The following is a 16,508-nucleotide window of genomic DNA, read 5'->3' as shown; positions in this document are numbered from 1 at the left end:
TGCACAGCTCAAGTCACCGGGTCCAAAGCGCTCGGGGCGTCCGTTGGCTCAGCCCACAAGCGGGACCCGGCGTCTCCTGGTTCCACGAAGGCCTGATTACCCAGACGCCCACCGACTCTCCGCCGCGCTCTTCGCAAACCCCCATATATTCCCTCAACTTCAGCTTACCTCGTGCTGCGGATGTACGGAAAGCCAAAGGCGAAATCTCCCAGATTCCCGCGCAAGCCCCACCCACTGACGCAGAGCTTCCGGCTCCCGCCCCCGCAGCCGCCCCACTTCCGCTGACGCCACAGGTCAGAGGTGACCGGCAAGATGTCGGCCGACGGGGCCCTGGGGCGGTCGCTGAGAGTAGCATCTTCGTGACAAGCCCGTCGCAGGCGGATAAAAGGACCCGAATCGGGGAAGCGAGTTTGAAGCGGGGGGCGGCGGATCGGACGCGGCCGGTCGCGGGCGCCGAGGGACCCCTGGCTGCGGGGCATGACTGTCGGGAGCGCGGGGGAGCGGGGAGCGAGAGGTGCCGGGGGCTGGTAATGCCCCGACGCCCCCCGGGAAGCGGGGAAGCCGCGCCGCCCAGCTCGGTGGGAGCGCTTCATGCCGCCTACTGGTTTAGAGCCCGCCAGAATGAACAGGAAGAAAGGAGACAAGGGCTTTGAAAGCCCAAGGCCGTATAAATTATAAGTATTTTTTTCATCTTCCTTTTTTCTTCTGGCTTTTATTTTTCCTTCTATTTTGTGATTGCTCGAAGCTGCCTTAGGGGGCCTGAGAAATGTAGTGGGAGACTGGAGCCCGCTCCCCCATGGAAATGCTGTTTGTAGGACCCTATGAATGGTTTTCGGTGGCAGTGGTGTTGAACAGATTTAATATCCCCCTCTTTTTTTTTTTTTTTTTTTCAGTTTTAATATCCCTTGCAGGTCAATAAGTGTTTTTCTTATGGTACCTAGTTGTGTTGTGTTTTGCTTTTTTTTTTTTCCCAAAGAAATCTGTTTTTGTGACTGTTGATAAAACCTGCAATTACCTTAATTAGCAAGATTGTAGAAGATAAGATTGTGAGCTGCTTAGAACCTCTTGTCTCTGTTTGGGTAGAATTATGTTTTTGTTTAATAATAGGATTTTTTTTTTTCTTTTTCCGTATACAACCCATCAGGTCGTCTGCATCAACAACATAAACTTCCAGAGAAAATCGGTTGTGGTAAGTGTATAGTCAACGATGATAAACAGTAACAAGTTCTGCCTTTACGATATTCAGGAACTTTCTTTCCAGGTGACTTATGTTTCAAGAATAGGTAAGATTTAGAATTCAGACCTGTGTGACTTCAGGGTGCATAGCCTTGCTGCTCTCCTGGCTGCCTCCTCAGATCTCCCTTCTCTCTCTCTCTCTCTCTCTCTCTCTCTCTATTTTGTTTCTGGGTTAACATTTTATTCTGTTTAATCTGTCGTGGAATATGGAAGTCTCTATTACCAAGCATTTTAGAATTGTGCATAAAACAAGAGTAAGCCCCATAGTGAACATTTTTTGTGGAAAAAAATTAAGGTTAGCACGCCCTCTGACTTAACTTGGCTGCTAAGAGGCCAGTTTTGTTTTCTGATTCACGGCTGACCTAGTTTAGGTGCGTCGTTGCTTTATAAAGGTTTAGGTGAGGTGTTTGGAATCTAGTAAACACCACCCTATCCTTTTGATATATTTAGATTGCATTTATAATCTCTTCTGGGGCAGTCCATGACTACCTAAGTACTTAATTTAGGGAGACCTGTATTAAATAGACAAAATCTTAGTGAACTGTCTTTGGTGTTTTTTTGTTTTGTTTTGTCTTTTTGCTGAACATCCCTCCGCAACTGTTATCCCTGTATGCATATGTTTACTTAAGATGGGCTGTATAGTGAAATAGAAAAGTAAACTACCGTAGGAATCACAGAATCCTTAAAGGTTCACTAAGTCCCATCTCCATATTTAAGGAATTTCTCTATCAATATTCCTTACATATGATTACAACTGACCCTTGAATAATGTAGGGGTTAGGGGTCCTGACCCCCTACACAGTCAAATATACGGGTATAGCTTTTGACTTCCCAGAAACTAACTTAGCTTCTAATAGCTTACTGTTGACCAGAAGTGTTACCAGTAACATGAAAAATTGCTTAATGCATATTTCGTCTGTTTATTATAGAATGTATTCTTGTAATGAAGTAAGGTAGAAAGAGAATGTGTTATTAAGAAAATTGTAAGGAAAATAAGTTTACAGTACCACCCTGTATTGGGAGAAAATCCACATATAAGTGGGCCTGTGCCGTTCAAGCCTGTGTTGTTCAGAGGTCAACTGTATTTACCTTGTACTTCATGGAAGGATACTTTAGGTGTGTTGTGTTGTATTAATTGGGTAGGGAAGATATGAGAAATAGAGAGTTTAGTTAAGAAGTTGCTGTAATAATCCTGGGGAGAAATGATGAAGCCTTGAATGAAGATAACTATATGAAAATGGTGTAGAAATAGAATTGACATGATTGGCTGAATTACAGTGAACCTTTATTGAGTACAGACTATGCATGAAACTTTTCCAAGGTTTTATATGTGTGACTTCACTAAATCTTTACAATAACTCCATGAAGTAGATACTGTTTTAATCCTTTTTTAAAAAATTGAAGCACCTGAAAGACTGGAGACTAAGTAACTTTCTTCAGGACATAAAGTTAGGAAGTGATGGAGCCATTTTTTAATTGAAGACCTCTAAGAGTCACCTGCAGCTCCTTTCTGTCTGCTGTTTCCCCTCTCCACGTCCTCTGTCCCGCCAAAATTATAGATGGAAAGAATTGCAGATGACTCTTACAAGAATGTTTGCAAGGAGTTGTGAATGATTTGGGAGTTTTCCACTAGAAAAATTGGTCGGATGGTGTATGGGTTAGGGTCCTAGAAGGAAGTAAATGGCATATTCATACAGATTAATTGAGGGAAAGTAGTAAGAGGACTATTTAGAACAAACAGGATTAAGAGAAGATATGGTGAGGCACACTAGGTTAGCAACAAGGAACAGTTACCACTTCTAAACCTGAAAGAACATAGGAAGGCAGAAGTTACTAGAGTATAGTAGACTATGGTAGCTTTAGGAAAGTGTCACCTTATAAAAGGTGTGGTCTTTGGTAGAAGAATGAAGTTACTGCCTCCCTCAGCTAGGCAGCAAGTATCCTGGAGGGATAAATGTAATGAACTCACTTTCCTTCTGCTCTCCAGTTTTCTCCTCAAGCTTCCCATTTGACCACCCCAACGGGAAGCTAAAGGGCTAGTGGCCAATTAATGTAACTCCTGTGGTGGAGAAGGAGGGGCAAAAGGAGAATATCTAGAACAGTCCACCTGTTTGCTCCCAAACCATCCTCTCTTGCTTTTTGTTGAGATGAAAAGCTAGTAGTCCCACACAGGGAATTTAACAAAGTCTTATCGACTATTCCAGAGGTCGGCAATGGCTGACTACGTATTTTTGTCACAGGTTTTATTGGAGCACAGCCAGCCACACCCATTTATTTATACATTGTCTAAAGTGCTTTGGAGCACTTTGGAATGCTCCAGAGTGGCAGAGTTGAGTACTTGTGACAGAGACTGTGTGGCCCACAAAGCCTATTTACTGTCTGACCCTTTGGGGAGTTTGCTAGTCCCTCACCTCATGAGTTCGTATGAAGATATGGCAGCTTAGCTCTATTCCTACCGAAAGTATTAGCTACCACCAGTATCTTTCATACAAAATAGTGGAAAGAAAAGTAGGTAAGAGAGTGTGTGGAACTTAATTGCTATAGCCCCTGCTTTCTTTAGCTGGTGTCAAGGCCAAAGTTGCTAAACACAGCTTCCTTGTTCTTCTACCTGTTCCATTTTTCCTTTTTCTTCTGCTGACATTTCTGTTGGTCTGACCCAGATCTTCATTTCTTTAGGATCTGTGTCCTTGCTTGTCCTGACCTGCCCTGGGTTGCAGTTTTCCATTGGTTGGGGCTATTAGTCAAGTGAGCCCTAAGAGGCATTCCATGAATTCCCTTGAACTGCAGATGTAAGTGTTGTCTACTGTATAAGCAGAACATGAGTTCCTGTTTGATAATTGGGATTTGTCCTTCCTGTTGCTATAATGACCTCTTTCTGTGCCTGATGGTTTGGTAGCATGAGTAACTGAAAGCGGTCAAGGGACAGTCTTAGTTTCCAATGTAATGGAACCATGACTGTGTGTCCTCATGGATATATTTTTCTACTGGCCAAACATACTGAATCCAAGGTTATAAAGACAGCAAAAATTCCTTCAGTGTTTTTTCGATACAATAGTGAGAACAGTCACTCCAACTTTCACCATCACAAATCTATTTTGGCTATGGAGAGATGACCCTATATACTGTCCACTTGTTAAAACAGCATTCTGTTGGAGGTCCCTCGATGCTGTAACTGAGCCTTCAGCAGTTGATCACGCCAGTGCTTCTGGATGATAGGGCACAAGATAAAATCAGTAAATTTTGTGCGTAAGATCCCATCACCACACTTCCCTGAACCTTAGTTAGAGGCATGTATGAGATACTACAATGATATATGAGATTTTCTGTAACTATGTTTAGGGAGGGAAAATCTAGAATATGTCTGCTCTTGTAAGGAAAAAGATGTTCTTGATGTGAGCTGTTTCATAGTTGTTCTCTTATCAAGTCACTGACTGGTCCCTCCAGTAAGTACGTTATTGGATGTTTAGTATGATCCTGTGCTGTTGGTAGTAGGCGCTTAGCAATGGTGGTAGCCAGATGGTCCTTGGTGGGGGGAGGACCATGTTGTTGGGCTCATGCATAGCCTCCATTCTGCCACTGTGACCACTTTGTATGTTGAGTAGAATGACAAGGGAAAGAGTCTGATCTCTACTTCACCTTGCCAGTTTATTTTTGAGGGTCTTTTCTGCGGTTATGTCCTCTGATGATCATTTATGTGATAACAACATGGGTATTTTCACATTGTACCTGCTCTGAGAAATCCATCTGTACACTTCTCTTACCATCTTCCTTTTAATTTATTTCTTATCAAGTTCCTAATTAACCCATTAGCAGTTGCCCATGTGTCAGTGTAGTTGTATACTTCAGGACATCTCTATTTCTACAAAGAATGTACAGCCAGATGTGTATTTCCCAATGTTTTGTCATCTGTAGGACTTTCTTCCTACCTCTTTCAGGGCCACATTTCAGTGACATTCTAATGGCAACTCCCATCCAGTTCCAGCTGGTGGTAGCATCCTGTGCACTTAGTCATAATTCAGTCTTGTGCTTTGTCCTGTTAACAGTATAGGGAACTCTCCATGATACCATAGGGATAGATTGAGGGAGAGGTAGAGAAGCAGTGAGAGGAAGTTTTACTAGATTCTGAACACCTGCTCGTGCTGTTGCCTGTGCTTTACGAATGTGCTTGGGCCTGGCTTAGATGTGTTATCTCCACCTTAAAGTGGAAAAATGCTGTACATGCCCAGTTTTATTTTTTAGAGCTTTATATTACTCTTCTTTTCATCATGGTCATTTCAGGGAACAGTCTTTGAGAGTCCCATGGTCATGTATTGAGTTCCTACTGAAGGGTCTAGTAGCAAACCAGTAGTTGCTTTGCAAATGGAATATAGTTGCTGACAGAAGAATTTGTGGCCTTCCTCTCAAACCTCAGGAATTTGCACTGTCATTCTATCAGAAAAAGCCAGATTCTGTAGAGCATCTGTCTGCCATGGACATTTCCAATTGCCATTGGATCTGCTGAGTCATAAGACCCAAGTGGCAGGGCAGCTTGAACTACAGCCTGGATCTGCTGTAGAACTTTTTAGTCTAGACCCCTCTCAAAGCTGACAACTTAATAGGTTACCTGGTAAGTGGTATGCCCAAATGTATATATTGCCTCTAGAATTCAAAGAAGCCCACCAAGTTTTGTGTCTCTTCCTCTTTCTCTCTACCTTGGTGGGTAGTACAAAATGAAGCAACTTATCCTTCATTTGAAATGTATATTTCTATATGCCTTAGAATACTGGAACCTGAGAAGCTTTATTCATGTGATAAGCCCCTGAACTTTCATGTGATTTTATTAAAGCTTTTGGAGAACTTGTTTCTTACCAGTGCAGTTAGCATAATGTTGTCAATATAACATACTAATATAATTCTTTATGGGCTATCTTGGAATCAAGGGACTTTTGGACTGTTTTGAGTAGGAGAGTTGATATAGCTTTTAGTTATTACATGAATGTGAAGGGGTTCTGCTCTTTTGAAGGCAACGTGTGTGTGTGTGTGTGTTTCTGATAAGAATTGGAAGCAAAAGGTATTTGCTTGATAATTAGTTGCAGTATTAGTTAACCAAGAGCTGTGCTGCTTTGCTGCAGTAGAAATACTACATCTGAAACTGTGGTTGTGATTGGCAGGTTTGTGATAATTCTAAAACCTCCTTGACTTTTGTATTGGCCAAATACTTGAATTAAATGAAGATGTAGTAGGCATCTTTGAAATATCTGTTGGCACTAATCTCTGCAGTTCCCCAAGGGGTGTTAAGTTGCTTTGATTTATTATCTTAGCCCTTCCATAATAGTCCTTGCTGTGCTGGTTAGAGAACAAGTATAGGGATTTGTCAGTTACTAAAATATATACTATATGTTCTGGGGCTGGGAAAATAAGCTGAAATAGCCGTGGGCTGTTACTCCCTTTAGTATTTGACCTCTGAAGACTTCCAGTATGATTAGTAGACTGTGGTAAGGTTTTGGGACCCCAGGAATTATCATTTCAGAAGCAAGATATGAGATAACCTCCAGGAAGAGGGCAAAAATTAATTCATTTGAATGTGACATAGATACCAAGGTTTAAGGAATGATATGTGAGTTTTGAACATGGTTTATAGGCACAGGAAAAAATCCTGTAGGAAGGAGGTATTATAATTATAGGAGAGGATAATTAATAGAGTGGGATTTTTGAGGATACTGTCGAGTATGGCCTCCAATGGACCAGTGGAAGGGTCAGTTTTGAACAGTAGGGAAAAATAGTTATATGTAGCAGGAGGGCAAAAGGTGGGTTAGAAATGTAGAGTATGACCTTCAATGAATGTTGGGGAATTTGGAAGATACTGATGAAGAGAAATAGCGGGTGGCGGACCTGTATGGCATGAACACTAAGGAAAAGAAGTGGAAAAGAATAATAACATTTCTTAGGCATTTATTAGATGTCCACTATGATTTTCTATATATTGAAGTGCTCGGTTGTCATATCACCAAACGGGAGGTAGTGTCATTATTCTGCTTTACAGATGAGGAAAAGAAAAGTAGAGTAACTAACCCAAGATCATACAGTCATTAAGTGGTAGAGTTTGGATTTGAATGCAGGCAGTTTACCTCCAGAAAACATTCATTTAATGAGGACATTATATTGCCTGGCTCTTATAGCATATGCTATCTAAAATGCTATGAATGATCTAGAGTAGCAATTGATACCAGGAAGTCTCCCATAATTGTTTTCCCCTCCCATAATTTATACTGAATGAAAGAATAAGTAATTCTTGTCAAAGGGATTCAAGATATATTTTATCTAAGGGTAGAAGGTAGAGGAGTTCTTGAAAAAGTTGAATGGTGCAGGGGAGGTTGTTTAGAACAGTATAGGAAGATGGTCAGCTGTCAAGTGGTTGGGAGGGAACAAGGAGCAAAAAGGAGAAGAGACTTGGATGAGAGCTTAGGTGACCAGGGGGCCTTGCAGTAGTGCCAGTGGTCAGAGATGACCAGGACTGGAGGCTTGTGGAAGTTAATGGATCTGAATGTTGGAGTCAAGTATAGGTTAGGGCTCTAGGTGGTGTCAGAGACCTGATGATTTAAGGAGACTGGGTTTTCCCTATCTTCATGAAATACCACACTTCATTCACTGTTCTGTCATTGTTAACCTTAGTCTAGAAAGCCAAATCCTGTTCTTATGTCCCACTCATGTAGTTAACTATTGACTTAAAGCACTTACCATAATCTTTTCTATTATAGTTCAAGTTTGCTGTTGTCTTGATTCTGTTTGCTGTCTTTGAGCTAATCTAAGTTTGTTTATATGAATTGGTCATTGGATTGCTGATAGGCTAATTAAGAGAATTTTGGTCTTTTCTTGTTCAATTGCTAATAGTTTACACCTTTAAACAACTTTCATCAGCATTTTGGCTTCTCTTTCTTTTCTCATTTGCTATCATGTAGGTCTGTGTAGGTGTATAATTTAAGGATGTATAGCTCTTCATATTTGAGAATTAGAGGGAATGGGGCTGCAGAATATCTAGACTTTTGAGCAGTTGTGCTGAATGTTATAAAAAAATTCTTGGATATTACTTAAAGCCTTGTACTAAAAATAGCACAGTAGGACTCCATTGGAGTCATTTAGATGTGGGTTTGAATGTCAGTTCTCCACTTACTAATTACTAATTTTCTTAACTTCGTTAACTTATTTATGAAGAGTATAAATACTTTTTTCAGTTGTTAGTGGGATTAGAGGGAACATAGGAAAGTATCCAGCATAGTGTCTGGCATATAGTAGTGCTCACTAAATAATAGCCATTATAATTATTATACTTTAGTTCCCTATGGTTGCTGCCACATTTCATCTTAGCTATTCCCATTGCAGCTTCTGAAATTTTCCTGCTTACTCTGCAGCCCCTGAAATGCTGCTGCTTCATGCATGACTTCTCATATTTCACATTGGAGTACATCAGGTTTTTACCCATGAGAGTAAAATCACTGAACTTATATGATGTGTTCAGTTGGCCCATCTTTCCCATTTGATTCTCATTTTGGAGGGCCATGTTCTTTCACTCACCAACCTGGTTTTGGTTCTCTTTCTGCTCTATTATTTTTTTTTTTTCTTCTTTCTTCCCTGTTTGAGTTCCAGTCTGTCTAGAAATTCTTGTATTTGAGAATAGTGAGTCCTTTTACTTTTCTTCTAGCAGAAGGTCTCATTTTCACTGATAGTGAATATGAATTACCAAGAAGTTAAAGTATACATAATTCACACTTGTTCATTCATTAGGACAATAATGTTTGAAATGAAGATACTTGGAGAGCTCTTATGTGTATGTAGCTATTTGGGATTCTGTCTCTGAAGTGTAGTATAAATGGTAGAAATAATTATGTATGTAAATATAAGTAGTAGAAATAAAAATACATATTTTCTAAAACCTACCAATCTTAATTATAATGAAGTTATTATTCTTTATCTTTGCAGGGATTCGTGGAACTGACTATATTTCCAACAGTTGCAAACTTGAATAGAATCAAGTTGAACAGCAAACAGTGTAGAATATACCGAGTAAGGATCAATGATTTAGAAGCTGCTTTTATTTATAATGACCCAACTTTGGAAGTCTGTCACAATGAATCAAAACAGTAAGTTTTGTACTTTAAAAGTTAATATTTCTAATAGCTATATGTTCCCCATATTATTGGATTAATTTTTTAACAGATTTTTCTTAGATTATTATTGGACTCTGAATCCCAATTTTTTTCCTAATTGTAATTTCTCTTACCACTCTGCACACTTGGTTCAAGAAATTTTACTAGCTCTGCCCAACAAAGGAAACGAAGTTTCCTTTCTTCAAACTAGTTTTAAAGAAGTATTACCTGAGAATTTTAAATAATTTTTTTCACCATTTTCCTACTTTTAATGTCTTTTAAAAAAATACTTCATAAATATTACATGTGATCTTCAGTAGGCCGGGTGGTTGCTATAATCCGTAGACCAGAGACTACTTTAAAATATTTATAAAATATTTTGACTGCTTTAGAATATCATGCAAAAATACTGTGTCTTAAATATCTCTTTCCTTCACTTTAAATACTGAACCTATTGAGGTTACGTCTGTTTTCTTTTTTGTTTTGTTTTTTTGTTTTTTTAGTAAACATGTTGTGATCAGTTTTTTGGTTTTTTTTCATTTAAATATTTTGTCTCTACCACGTATGATATGCTTCACTTTCTATCATTTTTATGGTCAGGTAATATCCCATTTACTTAGTAGTCTGCAGTTTGCATGATTGTTTCGAGTTGTTTGGCATTTGTATAATTTCCAGCTTTTGATGTCATAAGTAATGTTGAGTGAATATTTTGGCACAGATAAGTTTATTCTTCTTTGAATTATTTCCTTGGGCAAATGGGATTACTTATTATTTTTAAGGCTTTTCTTAGTATTACTTGAGTGTGCCCAGTAACATTTGTATTAATTTAAGTACTGTCAGCCACATTTGAGGGCACTTGTCTTTCCAAAGATTAGATTTGGATTGTATCATGATTCGCTATTTTGGGGTGCATTGCCAAAATTTCATTATAACTTGTTTTTAGTCGAGATGGTATATTAGCTTGTCTGGATGCCATAAGGCAGCAATTCTCAAAGTGTGATTTCCAGACAGGCAGCATCAGCATCACCTGGAAACTTGTTAGAAAAAAAATTAGCTAAAAACAGAGGGGAAGGCAAGCCATCAAAGACTCTTAACAATAGGAAACAAACTGAGGGGTTGCTAGAGGGGAGGTGGTGGCGGGGTGGGATGTTAAGGGGACACGTGTTGTAGTGAGCACTTGCAAGTGATGACATGCAAGTGATGACACTAAATTCTCCTGAAACTAATACCGCAGTATATGTTAACTAACTAGAATTTAAATAAAATCTTGAAAGAAAAAAAAAAAGACAAATGCAGATTCCCATGCTTTGGCTTAGATCTGCTGAATCAGAAACTCGGGATATATATATAGTCCTGCAATTTATGTTTTAACTAGTGTGCCAGGTGATTCTGACTGAGGCTAATGCCTAAGAACATCACCTTAAGGGATTAGAAGGGTTGAGAAAGGAGGCTTATCTTTAGACATTTTATTTGGTTTGAATTATCGTTGGTTCAGAATCTTTCAGACTTAGAGAAGAAAAAAGGGAATGCTGTTGGAAAAATTCAGGGAATCTCTGAATCGCTCCCATAAATTCCCATTTGATAAAGAGGAGTTGTTGAAATTACATTGCTTTTTCAGCCACACTTGTAGAACTTACATGAAAACACTTATTATGAAATCATTTGCATCTTTTTTCCCTCAGAAAAAAAAAAGAAAGACCTGTCTTTGAAGTAGCAAATATACACCACTAATGAATGGAAAAGGAACCTGTAAAAGGGTAGGGATGCCATTGCCTTCCTAGAGTCCAGAGAACTACCCAGTTAACACTAGAACTATGCATTTGATAACAGGGTAAGAAGCCTCTCCATCTGCCAGTAACAAAACAGTGTTTACACATCTGCTGTACCAGTTGTTGCTGCTCAGGTCTCAGAGAATATAATCTGTGATGGTGCAATGACAGGAACAATGGACTCTACATCTGTTGAGGAAGCCAGCTTTACTCTTGCCATGTTTGTTTTGAGGTCATTATATCCCCTAAAATTTTTCTGTAGTGATAGGGAAGATCTTCATCACTTATAGCATTGTAAAGAAAGGAAAGAGGAAGTTGTAAAGGGGAATCTTTTCAAAGGTTAGGTTAGGAAATTGAGAAAGAAAGAATATAATCTTTTCAGTTAGAACCAGAGCTCTGTTAGCCATGATCACTTAGCAAATCCTTGCTCACTACCCCTGCTTTACTACCAAGCTCTAGAATTTTGATTGCTTTTTAAGAGAGAGAACATTAGTTATTTTTTGCTGGTTTTTATTTGATTTGTTAAAAAAAAAAAAGGATTTGAGATCCAAGATGGCGGCCAGCAGGAGGCTGATGAAGGAGCTTGAAGAAATCCGCAAATGTGGAATGAAAAACTTCCGTAACATCCAGGTTGATGAAGCTAATTTATTGACTTGGCAAGGGCTTATTGTTCCTGACAACCCTCCATATGATAAGGGGGCCTTCAGAATCAAAATCAACTTTCCAGCAGAGTACCCATTCAAACCACTGAAGATCATATTTATTTATTTATTTATTTATTTATTTTTAAATTTATTATTATTATTATTTATTTATGATAGTCACAGAGAGAGAGAGAGGCAGAGACATAGGCAGAGGGAGAAGCAGGCTCCATGCACCGGGAGCCCGACATGGGACTCGATCCCGGGTCTCCAGGATCGCGCCCTGGGCCAAAGGCAGGTGCCAAACCGCTGCGCCACCCAGGGATCCCTGAAGATCATATTTAAAACAGAGATCTATCACCGGAACATTGATGAAAAGGGGCAGGTCTGTCTGCCAGTAATTAGTGCTGAAAACTGGAAGCCAGCAACCAAAACCGACCAAGTAATCCAGTTCCTCATAGCACTGGTGAACGACCCCCAGCCCAAGCACCCACTTCGGGCTGACCTAGCTGAAGAATACTCTTAAGGACCATAAAAAATTCTGTAAGAATGCTGAAGAGTTTACAAAGAAATACGGGGAGAAGCGACCTGTGGACTAAACTCTGCCACCACGGATTCCAGCGAGCGTGAGCGGAGACCCCTGGTGTTTGCTTGTGGCAGTTACTAACTTTCTACAGTTTTCTTAATCAAAAGCGGTCTAGGTAACCTGTAAAGAAAGGATTAAAAATTTAAGATGTTCTAATTTTAGTATATATGCTGCCGAAGCGAGCACAAAAATTTAAGATGTTCTAAAAAAAAGGAAAAAAAGGATTTGAGATTAGTTTTAGAATTTTGTTAGACAACACTTTTAAAAAGTAGCTAATCAAATTAGCATGAAGATTAAAAAAAAGCATGGGAGAGTGGGCACATGCTGTTAAGAACTATAAGAAAACTGTAGATTTAGGTTTGGTGTTTCTGGTTGCCATACCAAAGAGAAACACTATCGTTTTTTGTTTTTTGTTTTTTACACTATCGTTTTTATACAATTGATAAGACACAAGATAGAAGCATACCAATTATCCAGAAGAAATACTGCTTTCCTTAGAAGTTAGAGGTGAAAAATGTCTGTCCTAGATGACATTATTTTTAGAGAACTTTGGGAAAGGCGGATAGTTAAGGTCTTCAGTGTGTCCCTAGATACTTCTCTTACTGTTGTTTCTAAAGTCACTTTCTTTTGTAAACCAATAAACTTCACACTAAAGCTGAAACAAATTGGGTATAGCAGTTTGAAATTGAAAATTAAATTCTGTGATAAAATTTGATCTTTAGTATCTACAAGAATGCCCTAACATCCAAATAAGTAATACACTACTTCATATTTTCTTCTTTGTTTTAAAGTTAAGGTGCCAGCCAGGCCCTCCTATTTTTAATGGAAAAAGTGTGCTTACCTTGGTTGAAATTCAGTACCTTTGAACTGTAGGGGGAATGTAAGGAAGGGAAACATTTAGATAAGAAACTGAAAGACATTTCTACCTATTTTACCCAACTAAATGTTAGCTGAACTGTTAGTTACCTGTGCTAGCAATTAAAAATCCTATTAGGTAACATCGATAAGGCACATGCTTGATTTCTCTCTCTCTCTCTCTCTCTCTCTCTCTCGGCTTACTGTCTGCCAGTAAAATAATTACAGCACTTTCTCTAAATCTTATGTTTGAATCTTATATATTGTTGATAAAGTATAGTTTGCCATGCAAGATCTATGGCTTTTTGGTTCACTTTTGTCCTTTTTTTTTTTTTTTTTAATTTTTTTTTTATTTTTTTATTTTTTGCTGTATTGTCTCTTCTTAGAGTAAAATAAATATAAACTTTGCCAGAGAAGCTGTTTCTGTGGACTATAGTAGTTGACATCTCTTTCCTTTGTTTCTTTTTCTTCCCTAGATAGGCTTTGCCACTTTGAGAAGATACTTTTTATTTTGCTTGAAAAACTTCAGTGTTCCAGGTTCCAAGAATCAGTTTAATTCCTGTCTGCTATGTTCATTTTGGCAGGGAATGGCAGTAGAAATGACCACTCTAGAGATATAAATGAAGTAACTGTTGAGTGATTAGAATGATTTTTAGAGTAATTGGAGTTGATTTTTTTCTTAATTGTTATTTTTTAATTTTATTTTTTGCTATTTTTTAAAAAAGATTTTGTAGATTCTTTATTTTAATACAGGCTTCTACTACATAGAGATTTTAAATGTTGTTATTTTACTAATATTCACAGAGTAGAAATAGGTGATTCCTGCTTCTGATTATGGTTAAGTAAGCTTTGTATTAAGATAGTTGTATATTTTAACTCAACCACAGTGCCTCACTGCCTGTTCTTAGTAGTACTGCTTGGGATCAAGTTGTGGTAGTTAGAGGAACATTGAAGTTCATTTAGTCAGAACTTTAAGTATTTTTCCTATACTACTTCACCTTCTGCTTGAATGCTTCTAGCTCTGGAGAGCTCACTATATTTTAAAGCACTCTTTTCATTATTTTTGAATGCTAGTAAGTTCTTTATTACATCAGACTATAGTTTGTTTTGGTAGAATATTCACAAACTTATCCGTTTAAATATTATTATATCCTAATTAAATATTGTTTTCCTCTAAATTTTCTCTTTTCTAGTCTACAGAATCTTAATACTTCCAACCCTTCCCAAATTTGTTAGCATTCCCACCCTCTGAATATTCTCTGGCTTGGCATTGTTTTTTCTTAAATGAAGTAGCCCTGAAATTAGAAATAGTCCTTCCTTTTTGGATTAATTGATAGATGCATAGCAGTAGAGTCATTTTGTCTTTATCTGTATTCAGTATTTATGTAGCTTGAAATACATTAGCCTTTCACCACACGGCTGCTTTGTTTTGTTTTGATTCGATTTTTTTCTTCAAATGTTTATTTAAATAACATATAGTGTAATATTGATTTCAAGAATAGCATTTAGTGATTCATCACTTGCATAGAACACCCAGTGCTCGTCATAACAAGTGCCCTCCTTAATACTGAACACCCATTTAGCCCATTCCCCCACACACCTCCCTCCATCAACCCTCAGTTAATGTTCTGTTTTTAGGTCTCTTACCGTTTGCTTCCCTCTTATTCTGTTTTTTCTCCCGTTCCCATATATTCATCTGTTTTGTTTCCTGAATTCCACATAAGAGTGAAATCATCCAGTATTTGTCTTTCTCTGTGACTTATTTCACTTACCATAATATGCTCTAACTCCATCCATGTTGTTGTAAATGGCAAGATTTCATTCTTTTTCTTTATATATATAGATATCTATTTATCTATCTATATATATCTACTACATCTTTATCCCTTCATCAGCTGATGGACACTTGGACTCTTTCCATAATTTGGCTATTGTTGATTATGCTGCTATAAGTATTGGGGTGCATATACCCCTTCAAATCTAGTAGTGCAATTGCGGGATCATAGGATAGTTCTATTTTTAACTTTTTGAGGCACCTTTATACTGTCTTCCAGAGTAGCTGCACCAGCTTGCATTCCACCAACAGTTAAGAGGGTTCCCTTTTTTCTGTATTCTGACTGACATATTGTTTTCTGTGTTGTTAATTTTAGACAATTGGCTACTTTGAGTAGTTCATTCAAGTTTGAGCTTGAGTGAAATGCCCTAGACTTTTTCATAGAAAAACCTGTTCAGGTACAGTTTTCTCCAAGCAACCTTACTTCACACTATCATATCAAATATTGTTTTGATTATTTTTAAGAAGTAGTCTTTATTAACTTGAGAATTGGTTTCATTTTTGGAAAATGGCTTTTCCTGCTGGCTTTTCTTTCTTTTTTTTTCCTGTGTGCAAACTATCAAAACCAAAGACAAGAGAAACCAAGTATTGACATGAATGTAGAGTAACTAGAGCTTTCAAACACGGCTAATAGAAATGTAAATTGAGTTGAATATATGCATACTCTGATTAATGTAGGTCTTATTTGTAGGTATGTACTCAATAAAAATGTGTTCATATGTTCACCAAAAAAATGTGTACAGAAATGTTCACAGTAGCATTTGTAATAGTCAAAACTGGAAATTACCTGAAGACTCATCAGTGGTAGAGATAGATTGTGATATGTTTTCACACCATTGGAATTCTAAACAGTAACAAGAATGAATGACCAATAGCTATATGCAGTAATATGTCTGGATCTCACAGATATGACATTAAGTAAAAGAAGTCCAACACAAGAAAATGTCTATTAAGTTGTTAATCTGTTACTTTAGTTGTCAGAATGACACACTTGGTGGTGGGGGGTGGGGCTTGATTAGTGATTATAGGAGGGCTGGGCTTCTGAGAGACTGGTAAAGTTGTGTTTTTGCTCTGCATACTGGCTGCTTTTGTTCTGTGAAAATTTGTTAAGCTGTATATTTAGAGCATATATATTTTTCTGATGTGTATTGTACTTCCATGATTTTTTTTTTAAATAGAGAAAAAGTTCACAAATAATTGAATCCTCAGTTTTGTAAAATCTGCACCCATAGTTTTAAGAAGTATATGTTATTGACAAAGAATTACCAAATTATTTCAATATAAATGTTTATAATAGGTTTTTGGAGAAAATTCTTTTGATTACCTTTAATTTACTAGTTTTTCAGTATCATACAACATTACTTGTTTCTTTAAGCTTTGAGGGAGGGGATGGGGATTGGGAACTGAAAGTTGAGGATAGTGGTGGTTATAGGGCAAGGACATACTAATATTTTGCAGTCATTA

General features: G+C 37.9%; 2 protein-coding genes across 6 annotated transcripts in view; both read left to right on the top strand.

The window, feature by feature from the left end:
- Nucleotides 1–275: 275 nt before the first annotated feature.
- Nucleotides 276–16,508, top strand: part of TAF2 (TATA-box binding protein associated factor 2) — a 100,421-nt gene continuing 84,188 nt past the window's right edge. For all 5 annotated transcript variants that reach the window (XM_077847069.1, XM_077847072.1, XM_077847068.1 and 2 more), the window contains exons 1-3: nt 276–675; nt 1,136–1,189; nt 9,193–9,353. In XM_077847069.1, coding sequence (XP_077703195.1) covers nt 592–675; nt 1,136–1,189; nt 9,193–9,353 — 299 coding nt within the window. In that variant the 5' untranslated portion in view covers nt 276–591. The remainder of the gene's footprint in view (nt 676–1,135; nt 1,190–9,192; nt 9,354–16,508) is intronic.
- LOC144283239 (ubiquitin-conjugating enzyme E2 L3-like) lies at nt 11,653–12,511 on the top strand. The gene is made up of 2 exons (XM_077847077.1): nt 11,653–11,873; nt 12,096–12,511. The coding sequence occupies exons 1-2, from the start codon at nt 11,681–11,683 to the stop codon at nt 12,293–12,295; spliced, it is 393 nt and encodes a 130-aa protein (XP_077703203.1). The 5' UTR covers nt 11,653–11,680; the 3' UTR covers nt 12,296–12,511.

This window comes from Canis aureus, chromosome 14, assembly GCF_053574225.1.
Source record: "Canis aureus isolate CA01 chromosome 14, VMU_Caureus_v.1.0, whole genome shotgun sequence".
Taxonomy (NCBI): Eukaryota; Metazoa; Chordata; class Mammalia; order Carnivora; family Canidae; genus Canis; species Canis aureus.
Note: the sequence above shows the minus strand (reverse complement) of the source record. Positions and strands in the feature narration are given on the sequence as shown.

What these genes read in the sequence shown, in the direction of transcription:
- LOC144283239 (XM_077847077.1), top strand. Translation starts at nt 11,681, where the DNA reads ATGGCGGCCAGCAGGAGGCTGATGAAGGAGCTTGAAGAAATCCGCAAA. An exon ending in AGCAGAGTACCCATTCAAAC is followed by an intron (nt 11,874 to 12,095) that starts CACTGAAGATCA and finishes CCACCCAGGGAT; the next exon opens with CCCTGAAGATCATATTTAAA.